Raw genomic sequence first — 25,197 nt, 5'->3', positions numbered from 1 at the left:
CTGCTTGGTAGAAATAAAGCATGTGCAAAATATGGCCAAAAAAGATGCTTGGCTCCACCTGGAACAGGGATAGGCAACCTTGGCTCTTTTATGACTCGTGGACTTCAACTCCCAGAATTCCTGAGCCAGCCATGCTGAGGGGAAAGGGAGAGGTTTCCAAGCTGAGCCATGCTGGCTCAGGAATTCTGGGAGTTGAACTCCACGAGTCATAAAAGAGCCAAGGTTGCCTACCCCTGACCTAGAATATTGCTGACTTCTGTGCCACTGCTACCATCTCTTTCAGAAGCCCATAATTTTGTCAAACAACATAAAAGCATGTGGGTGCATTGAAGACCCATGCTGGCTATTGGCTCACCTGCAGTTTTGATGCTGAAAGATGCCATGGATTGGACAGGTACTGCAATCCTGCAAGGAAGATACGGGGCAGTGAGCATTACAGAAACTTCTACAAGTTAATTTCCAAACTTTCTCTTTAAAATGGCTTTTTTGCATTCCTCCCAGGAAAGGAGAAGACCTCCCTCCTCCTCACATATTCCTATAAAATGTTATTTAGAACTAGGTAAAAATAGGGACTATCTTTCTCAATGCTGAAACTATAACCAAGACAGCTGCAGATCAACCTTCCGGTGCCCACCCACCCTACTATCTGAAATAGAAGAAACACGTGCCAGGCATCCCACAAAGCAAGATTGGCCTAAATTATTCCAGAAACTTTCCTACATGCACCTGGTCTAATGGTCATGTGTCCAGATATGAAAATGCTGAAAGGATATGGAGGGGAGAGCATTAGAGCAAGATTGGTGTAAACAGAGGGGAAATGCCTAGCTATCAGAAAGGTTAGGAAAAGAAAAGACTGGACAATTTTAGGTGGAGCCCAATGAATAGCCTTATGGCTCAGCAACCTTCATGTCTGCTTCATGCTCAGTTTCCTGGGTAAGTCCTTGTCTCCCCAAAACCAATTTACGTCTTCCAGTGTTTTGTGCCTTACCATGCTGCCTGCACTAGCCACTCAGGGGTGGCACCCATGAACATTCAAAATGTGCCCATGAACCTAAAAGATGAGCAGGGCAGGATCTGACCACTGTTGACCTACCTACTTTCCTCTCCTTCCAACAGCTTGCGGTAAGTCGCAATTTCAATGTCAAGAGCCATCTTGACATTCAGCAGGTCCTGGTACTCCCGGAGGTGTCGAGCCATCTCTTCCTTCATGTGATGGATCTCCTGCTCCAGCCGCGCCACTGTCTCTTGGTAGGAGCCCACTTCGGCTCCATATTGGTCCTCAAGATCTCGCATCTGTCTCAGCAAGGCTTCATTCTAACAAGATGAAGAGCGAGCAGCACCAAGACTGAAATTCATGAAATGGATACTGACCCCCAAAATCTCACTCATTCATAAGCAACTAAGATGATCCTGAGGGGTGCAGAGGTAACTTCTGGTCAAAACAGACTATAAAAGCAGTTGAATCCAGACAGCTTGATAGCACTCCAGGTGGCTTCCCCTCTTCATTTTACCGTATTTATTGCATTTACAGTCTGCCTTTCAACTATAAATGGTGCTCAAGGCTACCAACAACCAAATATAAAAATCTGACTAAAATACATCAACTGAGTTAGAAAATGAACAGCAGCTACTTATCCAAACCTGTTTCAGTTACTGACAAATCATCCTAAAGCCCCAAAAACTGCCTGAACAAGATCTTTGCCACCACCGGGAAGTTGCAGAAGATAGAGTCAATTTAGTGATTCTAGAGCAGTGGTTCTCAACCTGTGGGTTGGGACCCCATTTGGGGTTGAATGACCATTTCATGGGGGTCGCCAAACAAGGCTGTCCGCCATTTTTTCCCCTTTTCTTTGGCCACGCCCCTGGCACCCGGTGATGTATAAGTGGTTGGGGGTCACCACAACATGGGAAACTGTATTATGGGGTCGCGGCATTAGAAAGGTTGAAAACCACTGTTCTAGAGCCTGGGAGGAGCCATCACCAAGTAGGCACTTTTTGTATTCCTGTCAAACATGCTCCAGTAGGGTTAAAGCAGTGCAAGGAGATTTCCACCTGAAGATCTTAAAATTCAGGCAGGCTAAGGTGAAGGAAGGTGGCTTGATCCTGTATCATACAGAGTTTTTGCTGGTCATAGACAGAATCTGCAAATGGCCCAGTAGCAGTGGTGGGATTTAGCTGGTTCGCATCAATTCAGTAGAATTGGTAACTAATTTTTTGTTGGAGAACCAGCTGATGCCCTAGCCCTTTTTTGCAAGGCCCAGAATGGACCACCAGAAGTGAGTAGACGCCATTTCTGGAAGTCCGTTCTGAGCCGGGAAGGCCTCCCAGGCCCAGAACAGCCCACCAGAAGTGGCATTCACATACTTCTGGCAGTCAGTTCTGGGCCTGGGAGGCCTCCCTGGCTCAGAACGGACTTCCAGAAGTGGCATCCATGCAGAGAACTGGTTGTTCAGATATTTGAATCCCACCACTGCCCAATAACCAATGAAGTTGTCATAATTTGATTGCTGTAATCAATCTTTCTTCTGGGATTTCACCATGCAGAGCAAGGCATGGTGAAGCTAAGACAGCATCATCAGCTGACCTGTGGCTTTCCCTCTCTTGTTCTTTGACCTATGCCGCACTCTGCTACTACCCCAGGTTGAAGCAGGATGGGTGTTTTACTCACTGTTCCTTTGAGTCCATCCACCTCACAGGTCAAGGTCTGGATCTGACGGCGAGATTCGTTCATCTCCTGTTTGGCCTGGCGAAGGGCCTCGTGATTCCGATTGGCTGCATCTGACAGGTCAGCAAACTGTAAACAATAGCAATAGCACTTAGACTTACATACCACTTCACAGTGGTTTACAGCCCTCTTTAAGTGGTTTACAGAGTCAACATATTGCCCCCAACAATCTGAGTCCTCATTTTACTAATGCCAGAAGGATGGCAGGCTAAGTCAACTTTGAGCCAGTCAGGATCGAATTCCTGGCAGTGGAATGCAGAGTTAATCTGCTATACTGCATTCTAATCATCGCACCACTACCCAAGATTTTGGGAATATCAAAAGAAGGGAAAGAAGGGACCCCAAAACAACTCCTAGCCAGAACCTGCCTGAACTCATTCACAATTATCTAGCTGGAGGGGAATTAATAACACAAGCCACACAAGCCACACAAGCCACAAGTCCATATAGAACTCTCCTCATGAGCTCCCTCTGTGGAAATCTCACAAGAATAGTCAGGGACCGCAGCATTGGACCCATTCTTTATACAGGTAATCCTCAAGTTACGACCGTAATTGAGCCTGCAATTACTGTTGAGTCCGTGGCGGGAAAACAGACACGAGAAGCAGCTGGAGTTCTCAGTTTCATTTATTCAGCGTTCAGCTTACAGGAAGATGGCTTCAGCCTCGCCCAAACGCCTCGCAGCCTCTTATATAGGCAACTCCTGGGTAAATGGGTTACTTTTCCCGCGCCAGCACCCGCGCATGCGCACGGCACTGGCGACAGCCTGTCTGGTCCCAGGCAGCTTTGCACCTGCCCGGGACTGCCTGCAAACGCCCGAGCCGTTTGCAAGGCTCGGGACATAACACCCCTGTCCCCCGGGCTAAAACTACTACCCACATACAACATTTATTTTATATGACATTTTGCTCCCCAGTGCTCCCACTGATTACTGGCTTTTGCCTTGCCAGCAATGTTAGGTAATCTTCTAGATACTTAGGAGATTTCTTTGCTCTCTGTGACCTTCTTAGCTCTGGGTTACTGGCATAAGTCCCCTGACTGGAGGGAGGCGTGAGCCTGTTCGCTCTATTGTGCCCTGGTGTCTTCCAAGGACTGTGCCCCGATGCCTGGCCTGCTTGCTTGCCCAGAGCTTGCCCGACCTGGCTCGTCAGGCCCAGGGTTCTGTTCTTTGTGACCTTGGTGACCTACCTACTGTAGACCTCAGGACCCTGAAGTGATAGCCGCTGCTGGGCATCTTCGTAGACCCTCCTAGGTCAGTCCAAGACCTGTCAGGAGCTGTCCATTTCCCTGAACCCCATTCTGTGTTCGGGCTCGTGTGGGTTTCTGTACTTTCCCCAAACTCAGGTGTTCCCTGATTTGTGCTAGGGTTGTTGTAGTCGGGACTTGGTTCCTTGACTAGCTCTGTGTATGTTTGACCCCCTGTAGGATTTGGGGTAAGGTCAGGCCAACCTTGGGAATTGTGTGCCAGCTCTCTTGCGGGGAATGATTTGTTGGGATGCCCCCGGGTATCCTCCGGTGCTGGAGTGCTGTGTGATGTGTGTGGAAAGTGAGTATGCCCCCGGGGGGACTCCCTGGCTGGAGTAGGCGTGAGTGCCTGTTGTGTGGGTAAGCTCCATGACTTTCTTTTCGGAGCAATTGCAGAACTTGGGACATGAGCCGTCTGTGGCTCCCTCAGTGGAGATGGGCAGTAACTCTTGCCCTTCCCTTTGCTCCAAAGGGTCCCCCTCCCCCCCTTGAAAAGACCCAGGAGTTTCAGCAGAAAAGTCCCGCCTAGAGCGGAGTTGGTCGATGTGCCGACGCAGGACACGACCGTTGTCCAGGGCAACCTCGTAGGAGATAGGACCTGTGATCCTGGACACAGAAGCGGGGACCCATGTATGACCAGGCCGTAATTGCGAGCCCAAACCGGGGCACCCACAAGTAGTTGTCTAGGTGCCCTAGGATGTGAGGTAGATGAAGGCAGTCTGTCCGGATGCAACCGGTCAAGTCTAGTAGTAAGTTGGTGCCCCCAATGAAGTTCAGTTGGACTTCTCCCTGTAGAAGTGGACGGTGTGGTGCGATAAGAAAGGAGACAGTCAGCCAACCTGTGATGCCAGTCCCCGTAGGTGAGTCTTTTCAATGCGTCCTTCGTGATGCGCACCATACGTTCAGCCATACCGTAGGTGGACGGGTGGAAGGGTGCAGACGTGGCATGACGAATCATGTTTGCCTGTAAGAAAGCTTGGAATTCGGAGGAAGTGAAATGAGGGCCGTTGTCGGACACAATGACATCTGGCAGCCCGTGTGCAGCAAAAATCCCCCTCAGTACCTGAATAGTCTTTGCAGTGGTGGTGGATGATACAGGCACAACCTCACGCCATTTTGAATGGCTGTCAACAAGGACCAAGAAGAACTGGCCCTGAAAGGGCCCAGCGTAGTCAATGTGCAGCCTAGACCATGGGGACTGTGTTTCCTCCCATCTATGCACAGGAGCTTGGGGCATCTCTGGGCGAGATCGTTGGCACAGGTGGCATGCGTGTACCTTAGCCTCAATATCTTTATCTACAGCAGGCCACCACAAGTGGCTGCGTGCAAGAGCCTTCATACGAACAATGCCAGGATGACCCTCGTGGAGGGATTCTAAGACCCTAGTCCTCATTGAGGTGGGAATGACAACTCTGTTTCCCCAAAGCAGACAACCCTGAGAAAGGGACAGTTCGTTTCTTTTGGACCAGAAACTCTGAAACTCAGGACTATGGCAGTGCTCAGGCCACCCGGACAGGACCCAGGAGCGGACACGTGAAAGTGTGTGATCTGTACCTGTTTCAGCGGTAACATCCCTGGCACTAAGAGGGAGCTCGGGCAAGGCTTGGATTGACGTAGAATGTTGACATCTGGCGCGGGTCAGCTTCTACACTGCAGAGGCAATTCTATCTGAGCCATCGCATGCCCATTTCTTTCCAGTGCTTGGTGAGTAGTGAATCAACTCATATGCAGAAAGAAAATAGACCACCTAGAGCATTTAGGGGTATTAGGGATGATTGGGGAGTTTCTGCTTACTTGTGGTAACATCCCAGCAGAGGCTTATATGGTCGTGCATAACTCGTGAAATGCCTGCCATATAGAAAATCGTTGAATTTTTTAATTCCAGCAACAACAGCCAGAGCCTCCCTGTCTATCTGAGCGTAGTTGCGCTCGGCAGAAGACAATGTTCTGGAGTAGTATGCAATAGGAACCTGAGTTCCATCAGACCTGAGGTGACTCAGGACAGCTCCAACCCCGTAGGGGGATGCATCACAATCGATGCACACAGGGAGAGACTCGTTGAAATGTGCAAGAACACTGTTAGAAGTGAGCAAGGCCTTGACTTCTTTAAAGCAAGCCTCATGTGCTTGTGACCACAGCCACACAGCTTGTTTGTCTAGTAGCCTGTGAAGAGGCTCAGCTACACTAGCTTTATGTGGAAGAAAAGAATTGTAGAAATTCAGGAGGCCTAGGAAGGCCTGAAGTTCGGCCTTAGACTTTGGCCTGGGTGCTTCTAAAATAGCAGTTAGTTTGGATTCAGCAGGATGAATCCCAGCAGCATCAATTTTGAATCCCAGAAATTCAGTAGAAGGCACCCCAATCTTGCATTTGTCTTTTCTGAGCTTGAGGCCTGATTTCCTGAATCTTAACAGGACAGCCCTAAGCCTTTCAGCTAGAATGTGTGTGGAGTCTCCTGCAATCAAGACATCGTCAAAGTAGGGGCAGACCCCTGGTATACCTCGTAGTGTGTTTTCCATTACGCTTTGGAAAATCCCAGGAGCGACATTTACTCCAAACTGTAGCCTTTTTACTTTAAAGGCTCCCCTGTGGGTCACAATGGTCTGAGCTATGGCAGCATCATCATCAACAGGCAGCTGTTGATATGCTTGAGCTAGGTCAAGCTTTGCAAAAACACGCCCCCCCTTGAGAGAGGCCAGGATGTGACTGACCACAGGAACAGGATAGGCATGTTGCTGCAATGCCTTATTGAATGTGCATTTGTAATCAGCACAAATGCGAATGTCCCCATTTGCCTTTAGAGGCGTGACAATGGGGGTCTCCCACGGGCTGGAATCAACAGGTTCTAGGATTCCCTGTTGGATTAGTTTGTCTAGTTCAGTGTCAATCTTACTTTTTAAAGCAAAAGGGACCCTTCTTGCTTTAATCCTAATGGGAGTGACAGTGGGGTCTAGCTTTAAGGACACAGGTGGTCCTTTGAATGTGCCCAGCTGGGGGCTGAAAACATCTGCAAATTCTTTGCAGACTTCCTGTAGGTCGAGTGTTTGTAAGCTATTGAGTCCTGTGACGTGTATCCCCAGGGCCTCAAACCAATCGAGTCCTATGAGACTCGTTCGTTCACCCCCTACTACTAATAAGTCTAGTGGACCTTCAAAACTCTTGTATTGCACGTTAAGGGTGGCCTCCCCCTTAACACACACTCTTGAGTTCTGAAAATCTGTTAATACAATATCAGAAGGCCTTAACTTGGCCTTAGACCCACTTCTGGAACAAATCTTCCTAAATGTATGCAATGAAATGATGGACAGGGCAGACCCTGTGTCTAGTTCCATAGATAATGGAACCCCTTGTAGCTTCACGTTGAGTGACAGCTTTTTCTTCATGGGCTTGTGTGTGCCTGTTCTACAGATGCTTCTTCGCGAAGCGCAAAAACCTACCCTATTCTGGCTGGGGAATCTGGTACCCTTCAGGCGTTCTTCTTGGGGTTGTGCCTTTCGTCGGCCCAGGCACACAGCTGCAATGTGCCCTTGTTTACCGCATGCCCGGCAGGTAGCGGAGCGGAACTTGCAGTCGGTTCTCCTGTGGCGACCTCCACAGCCGATGCACTTGAGCAGAGCCGAAGAGCTTCCCTTCTGGTTTTTCTTCCTTCGCGGGGTGTAGACGGTCGACTTCCTCGTCCGGATCCTCCTCGGAGTTTCGTCGGACGTCTTCCTGGTGCACGGACGCACCCTCTGCACTGTTTCTGATCGGCCGCATGTTTTTGACGGCGCCGCCTGCTGCTTCTTCTGCGGTGACTTCCCTTAAGGCGTCTTGGAAGGATAATTCTTCCTTTGCGAAAAGTCTCTGTTGTAGCTCGCGATGCCTTAACCCGCACATGAATCGGTCCCTCAGTCGTTCCTCGAGGTCCTTGAACTCGCAGGGCTTGGCGGCCTTCCGTAACGCGGCGATGTATTCCTTGGCTGACTCACCGGACCATTGATCCCTCTGTTCGAAGATGTGGCGCCATGAGATAACGGACACCTTGGGGTTGAAGTGCTCCTTCAGCAGCTTCTTCAGGTCTGCGTAGCTTACAGACTCTACTGGAACAGGTGCTGCAAGGTTTTCTGCGATTTCGAAGGCGTCTTGGCCGCAAACACAAAGCAGGGTGGCCGCCTTCAAGCTATCTTCCCTCACTTGGTTTGCCTTGAAGTAGTTCTCCATTCTGGATACGTAGGACTCCCACCGCTCTGGATGTGAGACGTCGAATTCCGAAAGCCTTCCGATTTTCGCCATCTTCGGATCTTCAGGAGACGGGTCTATCAGCCAGCCTACCCCCGAATGCGCACCGGATTGGCGGGCAGCTGCCGAGTCGACGCCGTTCCTCTTTCGCCGCTCAGGACTCCTTGGGTAAGCTTACACTTCTTCCTTTCCAGGTAGTGCAAGGCATCCCACCTTCGTCGCCAGTGTTGAGTCCGTGGCGGGAAAACAGACACGAGAAGCAGCTGGAGTTCTCAGTTTCATTTATTCAGCGTTCAGCTTACAGGAAGATGGCTTCAGCCTCGCCCAAACGCCTCGCAGCCTCTTATATAGGCAACTCCCGGGTAAATGGGTTACTTTTCCCGCGCCAGCACCCGCGCATGCGCACGGCGCTGGCGACAGCCTGTCTGGTCCCGGGCAGCTTTGCACCTGCCCGGGACTGCCTGCAAACGCCCGAGCCGTTTGCAAGGCTCGGGACATAACAATTACAATCATTAAGTCATGATGATTGTAAAGCGGGTTGCTATGTGACCAGACCCAATTTTATTACTTTTTGTGGTCGTTAAGCAAACCTATTGTTCGCTATGCTTGATTTTGTTGGAAATCAAAAGTAAACCCTGTTTCTGACACATGCATCACGAATCACAGTCACGTGGCTCTGGGGTGCTGCAAATGGCCATAAATGTGGGGTGACTGCAAGCGCCAAAATTGTAGTCATGTAATTGTGGGGGAGGGGAAAATGTCAGAACTTTGACACAGAGTCACAAAGAGTTTTTTCAGGGGCTGTCATAATCTCAAACAGTTGCTAAGCAACTAGTCGAGGGGTAGGCAACCTTGGCTCTTTTATGACTCATGGACTTCAACTCCCAGAATTCCTGAGCCAGCCATGCTGAGGGGAAGGGAAAGGTTTCCATGCTGAGCCATGCTGGCTCAGGAATTCTGGGAGTTGAAGTCCACAAGTCACAAAAGAGCCAAGGTTGCCTACCCCTGAACTAGTCATAAGTCCAGGATTACCTGTAATATTCTACAGCAGTGGTTGGAAATAAGATCTTTCCCTCAGTGAGGAAAATCTGGTATGCAGGAAACCAACATCACCAGCCTGATTTATGCCTCTCCCTCTACTTTCTTTGACCCATATCACAATCTGCAAACTATACATTAATAGATCTCACTCATTACAAGCACCAACCAAGCCACGCTCTTACAGTAGTGCATGCATCTAAACAGCGACAAACAGACATTGCGCCACATGTCAAGAAAACCCTACAGAAGTCGGAGGGGGTCAACCTGTACCCTGAGTGGTTTATTATTTTGCTGTATCAATATGTTTTATGGCAATAAGACAATTCCCTTTCCACTAAGCAGCTATTTTCTTTATGCATCAAAAGAGACAGGTTTATTCTGTGTTAGGTCTCCCCCTACTGGGTGACGAAAAAGCCTACAACGTTTAAAAAGAATTGCTCCTGGAAAAAGAAGCCACTGAGGTTTAACTCAAAATCCTTTAAAAAAAAACAAAAAAACATTTAGTTTGCTTGGAAGTTCCAGGACTGAAATGCTTGCAGAGGCTTGAAGAGACCCATTTTGCTCCAAAACACAAACATTAACGGGGAAAAGGGGGATTGAGGATTCCATTGTGTCCCTTAAAAATGTGAAATGTTTTAAATGTTTTCACCCTACAGACTTCAGGAGATTCTTGGGCCTTCACCCAACCAGTTTTCAAGTCAGTCCCTGCACTTGTTGCTTGAGTTCTGGCTCAGTGTTATTTATTTATTTATTTATTTAAAACATCTATATAGGAACTTATAACCAACTCTGGGCACCTCCACTCAAATGTGGTTGCTGGATGCTTCCTTTTAAAAAATGAAAAAGAGCTTCTGGGATGAACACAACAGTTTTGCACTGAGATTTAGCTTGTAACTCTTGTTTTGCTACCCACTGTTCATTCTATAGTACAGGTAGTCCTTGAACTAACCAAGGAGAGAAGCAACCTAGAACTAAGGAGAAACTTCCTGACAGTTAGAACAATTAATCAGTGGAACAACCTGCCTCCAGAAGCGGTGAATGCTCCAATACTGGAAGTTTTTAAGAAGAGACTGGACAGCCATTTGTCCGAAATGGTATAGGGTTTCCTGCCTGAGCAGGGGGTTGGACTCGATGACCTCCAAGGTCCCTTCCAGGTTCATTATTATTATTATTATTATTATTATTATTATTATTATTATTATTATTATTATTATTATTATCATTATCATTATTATTATCATTATTATTATTATTATTATTTACAACTACAACTGAGTGCAAATTTTCTGTTGTTAAGCAAGACATTGAGTTTTGGCCCCATTTTACGACCTTTCCTGCCACAGTTGTTAAGTGAATCACTGCAGCTGTTAAGTTAGTAACGTGGTTAAGTGAATCTGGCTTCCCCTTTGACTTTGCTTGTCAGAAGGTCACAAAAGGTGTTCACATGACCCCGGGACCCTGCAACCGTCATAGATATGAATCAGTTGCCAAACGTCCTAATTTTGATTGCATGCCCGTCGAGATGTTGCAATGTTATAAGTGTGAAAAATGTTCATAAGGCACTTTTTTTTTTAGTACTATTGTAACTTTGAACAGCCACTAAATGAAAGGTTGTGAGTCTGCCTTAGCATTACTTTGTTTGAAAAAAATCTTAAGTCTTTGGGTTTTGCACGTAACAAAAATTTGAATGCTTCAGGAAAGCAGCTCCACAGAAAAACGAAAAGCTGTTAACATTGGATGTTCTTGCTTTGACAACATATGGAGATGCAGCCATTTTCCTTCTTATGTTTTACTCTTAGAATTAGAATTAGATAATACTGGGGGGGGAGGAGGAATGTGCATGGGAGTTTAGTTAGACATAACGGTATGTAACTAGGGTGAGAACCAAGGATTGTTTTTTTTAAATAAGAGATGATATGACATGGCCAGGTTGAAAAACTAGAGGGAAAGCTGGCATTTCAAACTAATTGGAGAATGTGATTTATGACTGTTAATTAGAGGAGGGAATTGTGCTTTGATACTATGTGCTCAGGGGAGGGGAATTCAGGTTTTGGCTTTGCCTATGTAGTGCCGATGTTATGCTTTTTGAATAAAGATTCTTCAAGGTAAACAATGCCTCGAAGTTCTTTGAAGAGTTTCATCTGTCGGAACCATGACAAGTACTTTTAATGAGATTGGCTATAATAGCAGCACTTTGCCAGTCTGACTGTGCTGTACCTCCTCCTCGTACTCTGGCTGCGGAACTCTAGGAGTTGATGTCTTAAAGTGGCTAAGCCTAAGAAACATTGCTCTGATGAGTTTTGGAGGTGCTTACTAGACCACTTCCAAATGTAATCTCATTGTCCTGGACCAGTGGTGGCGAACCTATGGCACGGGTGCCAGAGGCGGCACTCAGAGCCTTCAGTTGGGTTTTATAAAACCTTTTCGCTTCAGGCCTCTGCCGCCGTGTGCAAAAAAAAAAAAGGTTCAATCAATCAGTCAATTTCAACTTCTCGCAGGAAAAAAAAAGATCTTGCAAAGTTGGAATTGATTGATTGAACTTTTTAGTCCCACCCAGTCTGCCGTTACCACCGCAGCCACGCCCAGCCAATGGGCCACGCCCAGCCAATGGGCCACACCGACCCGGCACTTGACGATGCATAAGTGGGTTTTGGGTTGCAGTTTGGGCACTCAATCTCTAAAAGGTTTGCCATCATTGTCCTGGACTATAAAAATGTTCCAGCCTCTTTTGCCATGGGACAGTGACACAGGGCGGCATATACATCTAATAAAATCAATAATAAATTTTCCCATTGAGGTCATCTTCCTTACTCTCCACCACATTTCACGAAGGCATCCTGTTAATAGAGCAGTAACCCCACCTCCTTCTTATCACCCCCAGTTTTAGGTACCTTGGATTTGTACCACTCCTCAGCCTCCTGCAGGTTCTTGACCGCGATGCTTTCATACTGAGTGCGGATCTCTCTCAGGGCGGCGGTCAGATCCGGCTTAGCCTGCTCCACCTCCACTTGCACCTGCTGCTGGCTGTGTATGCTCACTTGCATGTCGTTCAGCTCCTGCGTGCATCAGGCGGGGGGAAGGAGGTTGTCAGACACACAAAGAAAGGTCCTTATAGGGTAAGAATCACACACCTGCCGCCATACTACACAAACAGGTAGGTGAGGCGAGGGACTGTTAGAGAATCTTAACAGAGAACTGCTCAGACATAACATCACTGCCCACATGGGACAGAGACACCCAGAAGATATACTCCCACTGAGCATTAAAGTTGCAAGAGCAGCCAATCTGCCGCTTCCTCAAGTGAATCTGCCCTGCAAAACAACAGTGCAGGACAATCATCCAGTCCATGCGTCCAAGGGTGGGGCTGGAGATGCAGATGTTTTCCTGCTAGGCACCACTAGATGGCCCGGAAGCAGCATCTTTGCTGCAGGGTTGCCATAAAAAAAAAAAAAAACCACGTATCCAAGGGCAAGGAACCTGTGTCACCTTCTAAATGCTGTTGAACTGCCAGGCCCCGGTATCTCTAACTCTTCATCGTGATAAATGGGCCTGCAGGACCAAAAAGCCATAGGGTTTCCTATCCTGGCTACATTGGTTCCCATCATTCTTCATGAGGCCCTTGCTCTGCTCGTTGTGGCACCACTTAGCTGCTTCCATAACTGATACTGTCACCTTTGGGAAGGTACGCTACTACCGGTATAGGATGATTTCCTGCAGCAGCCCCAAAAGGGTCCTGTTTCGTAGGCCTATGATTGTTCAAAAAAGCCAATCAAGTGAAACGGGCACCAGTTGCACACCAGCCCATTCCTACTCCTACCTCCTCGTGCAGTTTCTTGAGGAATTCGATTTCATCCATGAGGGACTCGATCTTGCGCTCCAGTTCCAGGCGCGAAAGGGTGGCATCATCCACATCCTACCGGGGGGGGCAGGAGGGGGGGCAACAAAGGCTAGTCAGAACCCCAGCAAGTTGCCCACCATTTTCCATGTTAATTTAAGGAGTAAAATGGACCCCAGAGAATGGGAAGAAGGGTCAGATGGCCTGATGCTGGCCTGGGATGCCGGGGACAGAACATGCTTCCTTGGTCCAGGTGCTTACGCAGCTGCCAAGCAGAGATTTCTAAAACAAGGCTTGCAGCAGCTTAAAGCACATGAACCCGTGAAAACAAATGTGGAAAGGGAATGCCTTCACTGCCATGTAAACAAGATAACAAAAAAGAATGACAGTCTGCCCATGGCAGGGGGAGTCATGAATCTGAAAGACACATGCAGGGAGGCGCGTATAAGGGGGCGTGATGGCCAAGCATGCCATTCCCTCCGCTAGTGCTCTCCCGGTCCAGAAGAGGCTCGGCTCACCTTGCGGAAGAGAACCAGGTTGTTTTCAGCATCTTCTCGCTTGTGCATTTCCTCATCCATCCTGTAGAGGGCAGAGAGCAGCCCCAAAGCAAAAATTGGGCAAGAGTGCTACAGAATTGGCTGTCTTCATTACACCTATGCGGTCCACAACTCCTAGGCAAACTCGGTCTTAACCCACACGATTAGACACCCATTGATGCCAGAAATAATATTCCATCTCTTCTCCTTTTTACTTCTACTTTCAGGAACCAAGCAGAATATAACAGCTTGGCAAATGTGTTATACAGGCTTAGATTCAGGCAACATTCTTGCTTCTAGACACTGATCGCACCTAATTCTTAACCTATGCCTATGATATTAAAGGGTTACATAAACTTCTCTGCAACCTAAAATAATTTGACTGTATCAGAGGCACTGTTCAAAACAATAAATAAGCAACAATCCTGGTCACAGATTCTTTGGCCTCTGAGTAAAAAGAAGAAAGCACTAGAAATGGGAGAGAGCGGAGATGCAGCTGGAATGAAGTTAGGTAGTTTGAAAATACATTTTAGAAACCATTTTCATTCCATGCTCCTTGCAGAATTAATAAACTATAAGACTATTTTGGGTAAAACAGAAGCATCTTCAAAATGTGAATTATGGAGGATAACTTCTATTTGTTTTGTCCTGTCCCAAGAAGAAGGTGGGGAAGAAAGAGGAGAAGGAGTGGGGAGGGTTGGAAAAAGAGGGTGCTCCATAATATTTTGTATGTCTAAATGGGTCTGGCTGCCTCTCTTCCAAGATTCGGCATCTAACGTTCCTCTCTTCTTTCCTTCTTCCCACCTCCCCATCTGCCACAGCATGAGCCCTGCCAGCTTGGAGAAGAACCAGCCACATTTCACAAAGCCCAAAGGAACACAGTCAGGCTTCTCTTCCACTTGAATATAAATATATATGAGAAATAAATGAAAAAACAGAAAAATGGGTCTGCTACAAAAAAAAGCAGGCTCCCGCAAGGCCACTGGGGCCCCATCGTCACTGTTTGTCCCTGGAGTTTGCAGCCTGGCTGCCAATATCGCCATTGTTCTTTCCTTTGCCAGCTTGCATTCATTCCTCTGTGCCCTCTGACAGCCACCCAGAGAGATCCCCAACTAAAGAGGGTCTCTCCTAAAGGTGTCCTCTGCTACATCCCTTCCCTGGGCTTCCCAGATGTCACATGAGATTGCCACCAAGCCAAACATGGTGGAGTTCCAACTGGGCCAGAAGGTTCCTCCCTACTCCCCCCCCCCACCCTTCTCTCCTGCCCCACCCCATATTTAGCCCAACCTCCTTTTTTCCAAATGCCTGGAGGTTTTTTGCCTTGCTGCCCTTCAGCAGCCTCCCCCTCCCTCCTCCCCATCACGTCATGTCTGCCAGACTCATCCCCACCACACCCTTCTCCTCCCCCCCCACCCCGAAGCTCATCACAAGGATCTCTTTTCCATGAGCAGCACACCCACCCCATCTGCATCTTCTCTCCCGTGTCCCAGTCCAAGGCTGGGGAGCATCCTTCAACTCCAAACTCTGAAATCCTAAAACTCTTCATTATGGGCACACAGGGTCTGCCTGACAACTAACTATCTCTTCTTCTTCCTAAATGCAACACTTTGAGAGACCCAGAACTGAGTCTGGGACACAGCTGCCCACAGCGTTTAGAGCAGCTTATTCTTGCTTTAGGAACACAGCCTAACTTTTTTCTTAAGACAGGAGATAAACCAGATCCAAATCATTACATTCCTTTATCATCACAGAGGGTAAAAGCCTACAACGCAAAGACACCAGTCTTCTGACTCTTATGCAGTTATTCTTTTACTCAGACTAATACACTTTTGCTTTCTGCATAGGTAGCAAAGGAAAAGAATCCATTATGATATATCCATTATTTAGTAGGCATACATTATCCGGCTCCTACTAATTTATTCATCATGTTACAAAGTGCAGAGAGCCATATATATTTTTTACAATCGACTTTTTTATTTTTCCCCTGCGCCCTTCCCCCGGGGCCAGCTGATCTTTCATGTAATCAATCACCCTTCTCTTTGGGAGTCATTCCAACTCCTCAGCTAATGACCCATCACTGGCAAGAAACCTTTCCTTTTCTCAAAGACAGGGAGTTTACTTGAGTCTTCTGGCTCAAGGAAAAGCACTCTGCATATGCTTAAGGCATTCTCTTTTAGCGCTCCAGAGACAGGATTTTTAGCAAGCAGGACAGATTCAGCCCAATTTTAAAAGCCGGCATTCCCTCTCTTTTAGACACCCCCTTACTATTCCGAATTTTCTGTGCTTTTAACCCATTCGTTCCATCTGCTCGCCTCTCTTCTAAAACCGGACCGGGAAGCCCAAAGTTCTATTTCATTCCCTGGATCCGGGCAGGACCGCCCTTTGGACTTCCCCACCGCGTCCCCAGTAATCCAGCGTGGCTCCGTTTCGGGGGGGGGGGGACTCACCTCTGCTTGAGGGCGGCCAAGTCCTCGGCCAGGTTGTCCCTCTCGACTTGCAGGCGGTCGCGGTCCTTGCCCAGCGCGTCCACATGCCGGCGCAGCTCGCGCAGCTCGTCCTGGAAGAGGTCGGAGGCGCGGGTGGGCTCCTTGGAGCGGGACTGGCCCAGCTCGGCCAGCAGGGCGGCGTTCTGCGTCTCCAAGTAGCGCACCTTCTCGATGAAGCTGGCGAAGCGGTCGTTGAGCTCCTGCAGCTCCTGCTTCTCGTTGCTGCGCGTGGCCAGAAACTCCTGGTTCAGGGCATCGGCCACCGAGAAGTCCAGCTTCTCGGCGCTGTAGGAGTAGCGGGGCGGCGGCACCGCCACCCCCACCAGCGGGCCGGTGCGCAGGTAGAGAGCGCTGCCCCCGCCGCCGCTCCCGCGGTAGGAGCGCAGGGAGGCTGCGGCGGAAGGCGCGCTCAGCAGCCGCGTGGCGGGAGAGGCCGAGGCCAGACGGGACGAGGAGTAGGGCATCGGCGACAGCATGGGCGACGGCCCGAAGGTGCGCCGGTAGGAGGTGGCGCGGATGCTGCCGGAATGGCTCATGGCTGCTGAGCTGGGCTGGGCTGGGCTGGGCTCCGAGCAGGTCCGAGCAGTGGGTGGCGGGGAGCAAAAGGCGATGGGTCCGGGGATGCTGCTTTATAAGCGATCGGCCGGGCACTGGGGGGGGGAGCAGCAAGCTCCTCCCCGCTCCTCCTCTCCCTTGCATGCAGCCCAGACCTCCGCACTGCAGCCCGCCGACGGGGGAAGGGAGCCACCCAGCCACCGCGTCCTGCAAAAGCTGCTCGCTCCGGGCGGGGGAGGTGGTGGAGGAGGAGGAGAAGAGCGCTCACCCGAGCGACCCGCCCTGCTCCCTCTCCCATCGAGGCGACCCGGCCCACCCTTTGGCCGGACGGCATCTGGTGCCCGATGCCGCCTGCCAGAAGCGCCCCGTACCAAAGTCCACGACGGCGCGGCGCTTATTTCTGAATAAGTATCCGCTCGGTTGCCTCTGGGACACCCCCCGATTCGCGGGACGGGATTTCCTCTTTTCTGGAAAAGGGAAGGGCGCGGGGGAGAGAGTTATGCGGTTATGGGGCGCGGGTGAGGCTCTTGCCCCATCGTGGCAGGAGGATGAGCACCTGACATCTCTTCCCAGTTCTGGAGTTGGAAACAGACGCAGCAACCAGCCAGGTTCACTCTCTGTATGAAACCGGCGTTTGAGGCAGAAGAGCAGGGCAGAAATAATATTAATAAATATTAATATTAATTAATACTAATGCACCTGTATTTTTAGCAGGGGGAGTTTTCCGTGGATCCCTAAAACTGCGGTTTACTTTAAAAAGAAAAGGGATCGTCGGTAGTATTCGGATCACCCGTAATCATTCTGCAGTAGAAGCTTTATCTTTTTTGATAGGGGGATGTTCTGCTCTAGAATGGGAAATAAGTGTATTGCATTCCAGAAAAGGCACAGCGGAGAGCGAAAGGCTGGGCACGATCTAATCCTTGACAAAGGAATGACCCCACCAGTCCTATTTTTCAGGATTGCTTCTTTTTGCCTATGATGATTTACCTTCTTCGCACATTGTGTTCTCTGCCTCTGCCTGCCATTTCTCAGGAGCTATGGCAAAAAACTGATTCACACTCAGTAAGGAGAGGTTCAGGAGAGAAGCTGGGTCACCACACCAAGTGTTCCCTCACTTTGAGAAAGAGGTTTGCTCATTGGCACTGCATGAAACGCTGGACATGCAGTCTGTGCACACAAAAGATGCAAGTCATGGGCAATGCAGACAACTGAACTTCAACAGCACACACCCACCTTACCAGCGCCCACAAGATACTGGTGTAGATATCAGGTCTAAAAGCTGTTCTCCCCCTGGTGGCTGCGGAAAGAAATTGCAAAAAAATTGTGATGGTTAAAAAAAAAATGGAGAACTTGGCAGATTGTCCCAACCTAGATAGATAGATAGATAGATAGATAGATAGATAGATAGATAGATAGATAGATAGATAGATAGATAGATAGATAGATAGATAGATAGATAGATAGATAGATAGATAGATAGATAGATAGATAGATAGATAGATAGATAAAGATAGATAGATATGGATGGACACACCCTCACAAATGATTGCTATATATATACTATCATCCCACACCTGTGGGAGGCTAGAAGGTTTGATCAAAAGTATTGCACACAAAAGCCTTTGAGTATTTGTTCTTGTATGGGATCCTTGGTGCTCTCTGAGGTTAGTTGTTTTCTTGCAGAGGTTTCATTATCCAATTGTTTTATTGTACACTGCCCAGAGTCCCACTGTGAAAGAGATGGGTGGTTCTTAAATAGGACAAATAAAACTAAGTGACAACATCAGTGCTTGAAGGGAGTGGGGTTTGCTCTCTGTACAAGGAGAAAACAACCAAGGTCAAAACAGCCAACCCATAGTTCAACCCTCAGCTGGAAATATTCTCTTCTGTGGGTACTCGTTCTTGTTTTCCTCTTCCTGTGCATTTATTTGCTGCTCATTTCTTGCCAGTAGCCTTGATGCAATGATGAAACGAAGGCTGGGCCTTGTAGCCAAAGCCCAGGACCTGCCAACTTTCCATTTTATTTATTTACTTCTCAGGAGATAGGCTCATAATTCTAGGCAATGTCCAGTAAACACAATAAAATAGTAATAAAAACAAATTATTACAAGCATTTAATCCTAGGAAATAACTGCTAATAAAAACTGTTGCTATGATCCAGCAAATCTGAAGCTGTCCTGAAGAGGACCTGTTTTGCTCTTATGAGAAATACCGCCATGATAGGGACACGTCTGACTTCAGGGGACAAGCTGATCCAGAGGGTTCTACTGCGGAGAATATTGTACTTGGAGCATTCTCTTTACTGGATTGTGTAGAGTGGGGGGGGAGAGCTGTATGCGAAGAAGATGCTACTGACCATAAAAAAGGTCTGGGACATAAAGGCTTCGTAACTAATTGGCAGCACTTTAAATTGAACCTGGAATCCTATCAACAGCCCATGCAGTTTCTGCAGAATGTTATTCTGCTAAACTGACTAAGGCTGCAGCTTCCGAGTCATCATCCAGACCAGCTCCATATAAAGCAAAGTATAGTAATCTAGCAAAACAGACAGTGCCTTCTGGTCCAGGACATAGGGCAACTAATAGATACACACCAACTTTGGCCAAAGGCTCTCTTGGCCATGTTTTTCATATGCTGTTCCAGCAGAAACTATGAGCCCAGAAGTATCTCTGGCTCCTTCAAGTTACATCCCATCATCCTCTCATTATAGATGGAACATCCAGGGTGCCAAAAGGTTTATGAATCACCAAAAACTCTGGAATATGCCCTATCAGATCCCTGGCAGCCTCCAGACAAAGACCCTCAAGACTTTTTCCTGTTTAGTCCGATGTTCATGTGTAAAGCTGGATACAGACAGTCCTTGACCTATGACTGGTCAAATTTATGACCAGCCTCCAAAGTTCTAGTGGCTGCTCCCTGCCAAGTCACATGTCCGCGTTTTGGATGCCCAGCAACTGGCCTGCATTTATGATGGTTTGCAGCATCCCACAGGCACATGAATGTGATTTACAATCATTTTGCCTCAAACCGGCATTTACTTCCAGTTTTTGACAAAAATGGCCCATAACAGTGGTGGCGAACCTATGGCATGCGTGCCAGAGGCGGCACTGCGCCCTCTCTGTGGGCACGCGTGCTGTGCTCTGGAGATGGCCAGGGACTGGCCCCCGCCACCCTGCCCCCGCCCACCCAGTCTGCCATGATCACCGCAGCCACATCCACCCGGCACCTGGTGATAAATAAGGGGGCTTTGGGTTGCAGTTTGGGCACTGGGTCTCTAAAAGGTTCAACATCACTGGCCTATAATGAACAATAGGTTCACTTAACAACCTTCACTTAATCACAGCCACAAAAAAGTCATATAAATGGCTCCAGTTACATGGTGACTTGCTTTCGACCATCATGACTTATGACTGTAATGGGCAGAATCCATTACAGTTATGAGTTGAGGACTACCTGTATTACCAACCTACTCATGATTCCAAATCCCAAAGATGTGGATGTCCTTTCCCAGAGTTTTAATGTTAGATGTCAACAAAGAGGTTCCAAGTCCTGGGGCATCCCATACTGAAGTCCCAAGAACTGGACTTCTCCTTCCCCAACATCATCTACTTGGAAAGAAGAGCAAAATGGTCCTTCAATTCCCAACTCTCACAGGCAGTCCAAGTTTACTAGAACCAATGCTGACTTTTTTCATGAGCATGCTGGGATCCACCCTGGCCAGTGCTATTCACCACAGCTTCCTTCCTTTGTATTTTTAAAAAACATCGTAGATCAGGAATGACTGGGCAGAAAATATTTGCACTGCATTCTGTTCAGCTCACTTAACTATAGTCATTTTCTACAACAAAGTATTCTTGGTGCCAAATAAGTAAGTTTAGCATTTGGCCAGCAGAAAACTCCTTGTCATTCTATTTTAAATTCACTTCATGACTAAAATGAATTTAAATGGCACAAATACACATACTCAGATGATCGCTTTTTATGAGTGGTGGGAAAAAAGGGGCATTTGCTTTAATAGCTAAAAATATACAATAGCTCTAAAAGACCATTAGAGCAGGAAAGAGAAAAGGCTGAAGAAAAATGTGCTTGACACACAAATAATCCACTGAGCATTACACAGCATTAATCCAAAGATTAGAAATCCCTTGCAGCTCCCATTTTGATATCTTTTTCCAATCTAAAAATAATTTCCTCCGAACACACACAAGAAAATCTAGATTACAGTGTTTCTCAGCCTTGACAATTTTAAGGCATGTGGACTTCAACTCCCAGAATTCCACAGCCAGCAATGCTGGCTGTGGAATTCTGGGAGTTGAAGTCCACATGCCTTAAAATTGTCAAGGTTGAGAAACATTGGTCTAGAAAATCTTGATGTGCCTTTGCTTTCTTGCACATAACCGTCAGCAGTACATGCTGCCTATATACAACATGGAAGAACCTTGTGGCACTATGAAGACTTATCAGATCAATGACAACATAAAATAATGTGCTCAGTTGTAGTGCCAAGGGAAAACATGCTCCCTGTGACAATTCACTTAAGGTTACAGCTTAAAGCAAATGATTTTTCACAGCTTGTACTGCAGCTTTCCCCAGCACAGAGATACTCCCCATTTATCCTAGGCTGTTAGAATGATACCTTGATCCTTGTCAGCAAATACTGGTTATGTTTCCAAACATCCTCAGCTTTCAGAGAGTTGTGACCAACATTTCTAGACTAAGCCACATGTTACAGCATCATTCCAACTCATGCGCTAATTCCTTTATCTCGTTTTGGCCTTCCTGCTCACCCATGTCCTGTCTCAATATATTCCTGCCAAAATATGAAGAAAAATGAACCTTCCTAGTGGAAATTATTGTCCGTAGCAAATTATACAACATGCATTCCTTACAAGGGTACTTTGTAGTGTTTTACAGTATAATGTTGGTTTTGTGCCCAATTTATCATGGGGAGGGACAGGGCCTTTAATTGCTAGACATCAAGGAACCAGCCCCAGAAGAAGGAGATGAACAGTCACAAATCAGTGCTCTTTACTCCCAATCCAAATCTGGTCCAGAAGAATCCCATGGTTGAAGGTAAATGCCTTCAAGAAATTCAGGAGGACGAAGACTGATGCATCGCTCTCATCCCAAGCTCTCCAGAAGTCATCCACAAGCTTGATCAATGCTTTGTTGATGCTGCAATCCAGCCTGAACCCCAACTGAAAGGGTCCAAGTAATCCACTTCATCCAGAGCCCTCTAAAGCTGAGCACTACCACTCTATCAACAGCCTTTCCTTTTTAGAAAGGGAAGAGACTGGATGGAAGTTGGCCAACACAATCAGACCTAGGGATTGCTTCTTGAAAAGGGAGACATACCACTATCTCCTTCAAGGCAGGCATCACCAGCTCCTCTCACAGTAAGGCATTGATCACTGCTTGGATCCAATCACATCACCTCCTACGAGACCTTAACTGACCAGAAGAGGCAAGAATCCAGAATATAGCTGGGAGAACTCACAGCTTTGAAGATCCTATCCATTTCCTTAGGAATAACTGGATTGAATTCTTCCCAGATAACTAAACTCAGATGTGCCCTGGTTAAGTCCAGAGATTCTGCCAAGCTGGCATCAAATTCTGAGGAAAGTTAAGCATCTTTATCCAACAGATACTGAGAATATTCTTCACAGCAGCCCTGGAAGGACTCTTTTGAACCTTCTTTATCCAGAAGAGACCAGATGCAAGAATGGAGAAATGAGCCTGCTACTCCACTTTTATTGTCACAAGGTCAGTCCTAATGAAAGCTCCCAGCTGAGCTTGTTCAATCTCACTCTTCATCTTTTGTTAGTGATGCTCCAACCCTCAATTGCATTGTTCTATCAGCTCTTTGGTAAGCTGAAGTTCTCTACCAGATCCTCAACCACAGAATCCACACAAGCATGATATGATGCAGGGGTCTCAGCCAAACCGTGTGTCAGAGCCTCATGGACAATGCAGCTCACCCTCAGCTAGTGAATGTCTCTTTGTAGCTTTAAGCCACTCAGTCTTTCTCAGCTCATACAATCTGACAGGATTGTTGGTGTGGGGGAAAAAGGTGAGGAAGAGGTACCGTGAACTTCTGCATAAAACTGGGATATAAATCCAACCAATCAATAAAATAAACCATGCAATCATTGTGTGAATAGAAATTCTCTTTGTGGCAGTCATTTTGTGCCAGTGCCAGTACAAGATCTCAAAATGCAAAGCACATCCACTTAAAAGGTGGTATAAAAAAATTGTAGGCAACCTTAAGACTACCAGCCTGGGGTTACTTGATTCAATGAGACAAGATGGTATATGTGCCAACAGCTGTTATGTAGGATTCTGGTGGTGCCCTTTCCTGGCCAGGTAGAATTTAATGGAAGCATGTGTGCAAAATTCAGAACATCAGTGCCCGAATGCATTGCACTGAAAGAAATGGGAAGGCTGTAGTCTCGTACTGAACCAACCCATGTTAGAGATGCCTCTAGGGGGAATGTATCTGTACAGTATCATTCTAGATCCGGTCAATGAAAATACAGTATGAAACAGCTGGGTCTCTGCCTTGCCTCTTTCCAACTGGGTGGAGACTGTGGCTTATATAATTTCAAGCCACTGTGGTCTTTTAGCAGGTGCTAAGAAAGCCTCCTTCAGTGAATTTATTCTATTATCAGCTTAATGTCTTACACAGAGCCTTTCTGAACAGAAGCCAATTAGGAACTTTAAAATAATGGATGCCCTGAAGAATGACAAACTCAACTTTCACTTGGGGCTCTCTTGATGTTACGTCACTGCCAAATGCTTGCAAAAACTTATTGGGGAAGGGCAGGGAGGCGTTGAACTCTAGCAAGCCTCAATGAGACCATATCTTTGTATGCCTTGGAGAGCAGCTAAAAAAAGGGGGAGAGGAGATTTTGCACTTATTTATTTACACATTTCCCTAAGAAGAAATGGAGTAGCCTTCATAGTCAATAAAAGAGTAGGCAAAGCAATACTGGGATACAATCCCCAAAATGACAGAATGATCTCAATTCGAATCCAAGGCAAACCATTCAATATCACAGTAGTCCAAATCTATGCCCCAACCACTGGTGCTGAAGAGGATGAAATTGACCGATTCTATGAAGCCCTACAGCACCTTATAGAGTTAACACCAAAAAATGATGTCCTTATCATCATGGGGGATTGGAATGCTAAGGTAGGAAGCCAAAAGATAACCGGAATAACAGGCAAGTTTGGCCTTGGAGTACAAAATGAAGCAGGGCACAGGCTGATAGAATTTTGTCAAGAGAATACAATGGTCATAACAAACACTCTTTTCCAACAATCCAAGAGACGGCTCTACACATGGACATCACCAGATGGTCAACATAGAAATCAGATTGACTATGTGCTCTGCAGCCAAAGATGGAGAAGCTCTGTACAGTCAGTAAAAACAAGGCCAGGAGCTGACTGTGGCTCAGATCATGAGCTTCTCGTTGCAAAATTTAGGCTTAAATTGAAAAAAGTAGGGAAAAGCACTAGGCCACTCAGGTATGAACTAAATCATATTCCTGATGAATATACAGTAGAGGTAACAAATAGATTTAAGGAATTAGATCTGATAGACAGAGTGCCTGAAGAACTATGGATGGAAGTTCGCAACATTGTACAAGAGGTAGTAACTAAAACCATCCCAAAGAAAAAGAAATGCAAGAAAGCAAAATGGCTGTCTGAGGAAGCTTTGCAAATAGCTGAGGAAAGAAGGGAAATGAAAGGCAAAGGAGAAAGAAAAAGATACACCCAATTGAATGCAGAATTCCAGAGAATAGCTAGAAGAGATAAGAATACCTTCTTAAATGAACAGTGCAAATAAATAGAAGAAAACAACATAATAGGGAGGACCAGAGATCTCTTCAAGAAAATTGGAGATATGAAAGGAACGTTTCATGCAAAGATGGGCATGATAAAGGACCAATATGGCAGGGACCTAACAGAGGCAGAAGAGATTAAGAAGAGGTGGCAAAACTACACAGAAGAACTATACAAGAACAAGCTTAACATCCCAGATAACCACGATGGGGTGATCACTGACCTCGAGCCAGACATCCTAGAATGTGAAGTGAAATGGGCCTTAGGAAATCTGAGCAACAACAAAGCTAGTGGAGGTAAGCTATTCAAAATCTTAAAAGACGATGCAATAAAAGTGCTGCACTCAATTTGCCAGCAAATTTGGAAAACTCAACAGTGGCCACAGGATTGCCTTTCCAATTCCAAAGAAAGGCAATGCCAAAGAATATTCAAACTATCGCACCATTGCACTCATTTCACATGCTAATAAAGTTATGCTTAAAATCCTACAAGCTAGACTCCAGCAGTATGTGGATCGAGAACTTCCAGAAGTACAGGCAGGATTTCGAAGAGGCAGAAGAACTAGAGATCAAATTGCCAACATACGCTGGATCATGGAGAAAGCTAGGGAGTTCCAGAGAAACATCTACTTCTGCTTCTTTGACTATGCTAAAGCTTTTGATTGTGTGGATCACAACAAATTGTGGCAAGTTCTTAAAGAGATGGGAGTACCAG

General features: G+C 46.9%; 1 protein-coding gene across 1 annotated transcript; it reads right to left on the bottom strand.

Annotated features, from left to right (window-relative positions):
• Positions 1 to 222: 222 nt before the first annotated feature.
• On the bottom strand, positions 223 to 17,201 carry LOC120318833 (peripherin-like). The gene is made up of 7 exons (XM_039366937.1): positions 16,045 to 17,201; positions 13,580 to 13,640; positions 13,044 to 13,139; positions 12,118 to 12,282; positions 2,669 to 2,794; positions 1,094 to 1,314; positions 223 to 405 (listed from the first exon to the last, which is right to left on the bottom strand). The coding sequence occupies exons 1-7, from the start codon at positions 16,617 to 16,619 to the stop codon at positions 228 to 230; spliced, it is 1,422 nt and encodes a 473-aa protein (XP_039222871.1). The 5' UTR covers positions 16,620 to 17,201; the 3' UTR covers positions 223 to 227.
• Positions 17,202 to 25,197: the final 7,996 nt, after the last annotated feature.

Source organism: Crotalus tigris, unplaced genomic scaffold (assembly GCF_016545835.1).
Source record: "Crotalus tigris isolate CLP2741 ecotype Arizona unplaced genomic scaffold, ASM1654583v1 scf7180000020494.56549, whole genome shotgun sequence".
Classification (NCBI taxonomy): Eukaryota; Metazoa; Chordata; class Lepidosauria; order Squamata; family Viperidae; genus Crotalus; species Crotalus tigris.
Note: the sequence above shows the minus strand (reverse complement) of the source record. Positions and strands in the feature narration are given on the sequence as shown.